Source organism: Bison bison, unplaced genomic scaffold, assembly GCF_000754665.1.
Source record: "Bison bison bison isolate TAMUID 2011002044 unplaced genomic scaffold, Bison_UMD1.0 scf7180017864526, whole genome shotgun sequence".
In the NCBI taxonomy this organism is placed as follows: domain Eukaryota; kingdom Metazoa; phylum Chordata; class Mammalia; order Artiodactyla; family Bovidae; genus Bison; species Bison bison.
The window spans coordinates 1,635,119-1,639,921 of NW_011495077.1; the positions used below are offsets into that span (position 1 = coordinate 1,635,119).

At 51.3% G+C, this 4,803-nt stretch overlaps 1 protein-coding gene across 1 annotated transcript in view; it reads left to right on the plus strand.

Moving 5' to 3' along the window:
- The window catches only part of LRP10 (low density lipoprotein receptor-related protein 10), a 6,050-nt gene extending 4,718 nt beyond the window's left edge, over positions 1 to 1,332 (plus strand). The window contains exon 8 of the mRNA XM_010831408.1: positions 339 to 1,332. Coding sequence (XP_010829710.1) covers positions 339 to 713 — 375 coding nt within the window. The 3' untranslated portion in view covers positions 714 to 1,332. The remainder of the gene's footprint in view (positions 1 to 338) is intronic.
- Positions 1,333 to 4,803: the final 3,471 nt, after the last annotated feature.

Consider the following 4,803-nt stretch of genomic DNA (forward strand, 5'->3'; position numbering starts at 1 on the left):
ATTGGCCCGGTCCTATACCCATACACAGGCTTCCCTGGTGGCTCCGTGGTAAAGAATCTGCCTGCCAATGCAGGAGACGTGGGTTCGATCCCTGGGTGGGGAAGATTGCCTGGACAACCCCTTCCAGTATTCTTGCCTGGGAAATCCCGTGGAGAGAGGAGCCTGCTGAGCTCCATGGTACTGTGAAAGAGTCTTCGCGACTGAACAACAACAACAGACCCAAACACTGTCACGTCCTCAAGCAAGCAGCCTCTAAATACATAAGCGTGTTTCTGCTACATTCAGGTTGTTATCTACGGACAGTATGTGCTGCACGAACATCTTCCGTTCCACTCTAGTCAGTGTCTCCCACTGACACTATTCTCAACACCATCTTTACCCCTTTGGCATTACTGGTGGTCACCGGCTCAGCCCTCATATGCCTCAAGGCTCCACTGCCACCTGCCAGCACATCCCCAGCCTGCCCTACTGTCCCTGAAGCCCCAGGGCCACTGCCTGCGGTGCCCTTGGAGCCATCACTGCTGTCTGGAGTGGTACAGGCCCTGCGAGGCCGCCTCCTGCCCAGCCTGCGGCCCCCTGGACCAACCCGGGCGTCACCTGGACCCCACACAACAGTCCTGTCCCCAGAGGATGAGGATGATGTGCTGCTGGTGCCACTGGCTGAACCTGGGGTCTGGGTGGTCGAAGCGGAGGATGAGCCACTGCTGGCCTGAGGTGACCTAGCTCCCTTGGGCATTCTGTTCACAGGGACAGCAACCCTATAGAGGGCAGCTCAGCTTCCCATCCACTACTTCCTTCCCTGTCCCTCAGTCTGAGGGGACTTGATGGGCCTCCTGTTGATCCCAGGTAGCTGCTATCAAGTTAGGTGTCCCTCAGACAGGGAGAGGGCCCTCACAGAGCTCCCCCTGCGCATGGCCAGAGACCACAGTCCACCACCACCCTCTCCCCACACTGCCACCGGTTGGTGGCTGTTTTTAAAAAGTAAAGTTCTTAAAGGGTCATGGGCCTGGACACTCCATCCTTGCCAAACCCATCCAAAAGTGGCCTTAAGCACCAGAATGCCAACTGGCTGGAGACCTCCAGCCCCCAAGGGAGGATTTGGGCAGGGCCTGAGGTTTTGCCAACAGTGATCCCTCAAGGCCTGGCTCATAAAAAGAGCACAACAAATGCTTCTGTCCCATAGCTAGGTTGTTGCCCAGGAAGCCAAGGTTGAAAAATAAAGGAATCAGAAATTTCAGCCTGTAAGTGAGCTGTGCTGGGCCCCGCCTCTCTACCTAGCTCAGCTTATGCTCCCCTCACCTTGCTCCTCGCTATAAAGGCCTTTTCTCTGCCCTTTTCCTGTTTATCTTCAGATCACCCATCCTTAGTTTTTATACCACTCAGAGGGTAAGAAAATTCTAGGAACCCCAAGAGTAAGCCTCTCTATCTCCACTTACTGCCAGGGGCCCATCTGTATAGTGCCTGACACCAGCAGTGAGCACCAAGCCTCCTTACTGCCAGGCTCTCAGAATTCGTGAGCCAGCAGGGCCCTGCAGCTAGGAAACTTCCCATTTATGGAGAACTCTCAGATCACTTATCACAGAAGCAGACTGTCCCTGGTGAAGCACTCTGCCCCCCATCCTCCACCCCACCAAGCATTTCAGTCTGTCCTAAGGAAGACAGATGAACTCTTGTCCAGCATGCCCCAAAGCAGACAAAGATGAGTCCAGAGAAAAATCATCATCATTCAGGGTATGAAGATGCTAGCATCACCTTGGCCAAATCCAAGAGGTCTTTCTGGAAGAGGGTCCAAACTAGATGCTAAAGAATGCTGTCAGTAGTTGGAATAGAGTTGTGGATTTTAGGCAAGGTGAGAGGCCACAGGATAAGCAAACTAAGCAGACAGTGAGAGCTAGGGCTGTAGGAGGGCCCCAAAGAGCTGGAGAGGGTAATGGAGGGAATGACCAGTGAGAACTGCTGGGACATACGCTTGCTTACCAGTCTGTGGTAAGCAAGGTGACAGAGCTGTCCCAGAGTTTAAAAGGAAAATTAATGGGGACAAAGGATGTAGAAAGAGCCTATGGAAGTTGGTGTGATGCCTACAGAAGCAGAGCTGAGGCATTCCCTAACAGAATCAGTCCCCAGAGAAATGGGCTCCCCCTTAGGTTCATTTTCCCCTTCCTGCCTGGCCTGGCCTATCCCCACCCCTCTGCTGGAGGCGCCCTGTTGCCTACACCCTATCAGTGTCCTCACACCCAGCACTAATTGTTCAGCATTTCCTTCCAACAAGCAGGAGCCTAGGGAAGCCCCAGTGGCAGGGAGACAGGGTTGACCTTGTACTGGCATAATGGGATATGAAGACAGAGGCTCATATCCAGGTAAGGGTGAGACACTGGGGGGCTGTCACCCAAGTTTATTTTCACCATGGCCCAAGGAAAAAGAAATGAGGTGACTCCAAATCCTTTCAAGATAAGATACCCTGTACCAGGGCATGGGACTCAAGCAAAGGCCCTTGGTGGGAAGGAGGGAGGTGATCTCAGTTATGAGATGGGAATCAGCCTGAGAATCAGACAATCTGAGCAGATACCAGAATTTGGTTCTTAAGGAGCAGAATCTGGGCCTAAAGCAAGCTCCAGGCCGCGCTGGGAAGGGAGAGGGATACCCAGCCACACAGCCTGAGGCTGTGGAGCACCAAATGGCAGGGGAACCTGCTGCATATCAGACCCTTTATCGGGTGTAGCTAACCCTCACAACGAAGCTGTGCCATGGATACCACAGCCCCAATTCACAGGTCACAGCAGCTTCAGAAGAATTACAAGACTGGTCCAGTCTCTATTGAGAGGCAGAGTTAAACCTGGATCCGCTCAGTTTCAAATCTCAGTCTGTCCCATTATTATACAGAACCTCCAATTCCTGAGGGAGCCTCAAGCCGGGCAAGTGCACAGCCACTTACCAGTGGGATGAGAGAGATGATGGTTCAAGATGAAACCCAGCCTGCATCTGTGGCCTGAGGCTAGATTGAGAGCCAGCAGAAGTCATGGTCAAGAGTCCTCGCTGGGCTCTGCAGACACTGGCACTCTTATCTAGTATCATAGAAATGAATTCTACCATCTAAATGAGCTTTCCAGATATATAAAGCTCACCCCTTTGTAATTTAAAACTTTTAAAAAACTCATTTTGGAAGGAAGTCATTCTAAAACATTACACTCATCTTCAGCACATCTGCAATATAACATAAATCCTTCTGGATAGCTGAGGATCACTCAGAAACCAAAGAACTCTGCAGCAATGTCTTCAGAAGCTGTGAACAGTGTCAGAAAAGCTATTCGCCTTAATGCTAGATGACCTTAGGCCACTTTTTAAAAGGACTGCTTTAAAAGTTTTCTGTGATGTTGTTTCTCTTACTATTAGCTACTGTAGGGGTCACTAGCTGCTATAGATGTACTTCTAATCTTCAAGTACAGGAACACAGGTGGAACATTAAGATTGTGAATAAAGTTAAGGACAAGTAGGCTGTGATTGAGGACTCTAAGTCTATCCAGTGAAGTACACGAGGATTGTAGCTGCTTAATAGTTCTGCTTCCGCTAGACCCTACACTGTTGCCCTGTAATTGACCTCCATCCACATACTGCACTAGTAATCCCCATATGACTATTTGCTTCAGTCGGAAAAATCCACTGAAGATGGCAATAAAGATTGTTCCCAATAATAGGAGACAGCTGGAATATTTAAGACAAAGACAGAGATGAAAGATAGTCTCTGGCACTGGAAGGATCTGGGTGGGAATCATGGTGTCCCCATTTTCCAGCTGCATGATTGATTTGGAGGACAGGCCACTCACCTATCACTCTGAGCCTCAGGATCATGAGGATGAAAGGAGGTAATTCAGGAAGGTGCTTAGCACAGCATCTGAAAAAAATGGGGTGAGAAGGGGCCAGTAAATCGAAATGTGTGTTTGGGTCCTTGAGGATGTCAGAAGACAAGAGTGGGAGCCTAAAGTGAAAGGGCCCTGGCAGAAAAGGCGCAGTAGAGAGGTGCCTCTATCTTGGCTTCCCCCAGAGAGGTGGGTGTCACCGTGTCCTCCCGGTATAGCCCAGAAGGCTTGGGGCTGTTCCAGAGAGCACTGAGGGGGCTTGCCTGCCTCCGGACTGGGAACTTCCAGATGGCTAGCTGCCCCTCCCCTTTTTCCTGCTCTGATTAACAGGAGCAGGTGGGCCTGGCACGGAGGGACAGGTGGGAAGTCTCCACAGTGGTTTGTACCCACTGGAACCAAGTAAAAAACCAAAGCTGCCCAAACAAAGCGCCATGTCTCCCTCCTCAAAGCCCCCATCTGCCTAGCGGCCAGGCTGGGAAATGGGTACTTTTGTGGGTCTTAGCCCAGAAGGGGCGACAGGTGGAAGGAGGGGGCGTCAGGAAAGCTTGGTGGCAGGGTGGCTGTCCTGTCCCTGTCTTTTTGGTTTCTTCCTTTAGCCCCACCATCTAGCTACTGGGCACCCACTCTGGGCTGAACGTTGGGCTAAGGGGTTGGGATATGCAGACAAATGACACATAGTCCTAGCTTCTGGATAAAGACCACCCAGGTCCTGGATCCTTGCTTCCTCCCATCCTCAGCTCCTTTACCCATAACCCCTCTCCCCACTTATCTGAACCTGTCTCTTCTGCCCCTCTGACTTTGTTCTGTTCACATGTTAACCAGACTCCGCTGTGGGTGTACTCCCAGAAGGAAGCTACACAAAGGAAGGGGGGGCAGAAAGGAGGGAATCCCGCTGACATCACGGCTTATTAGCATATGTGACCTCATCAGGGGGCGGGGCTATCTCCCC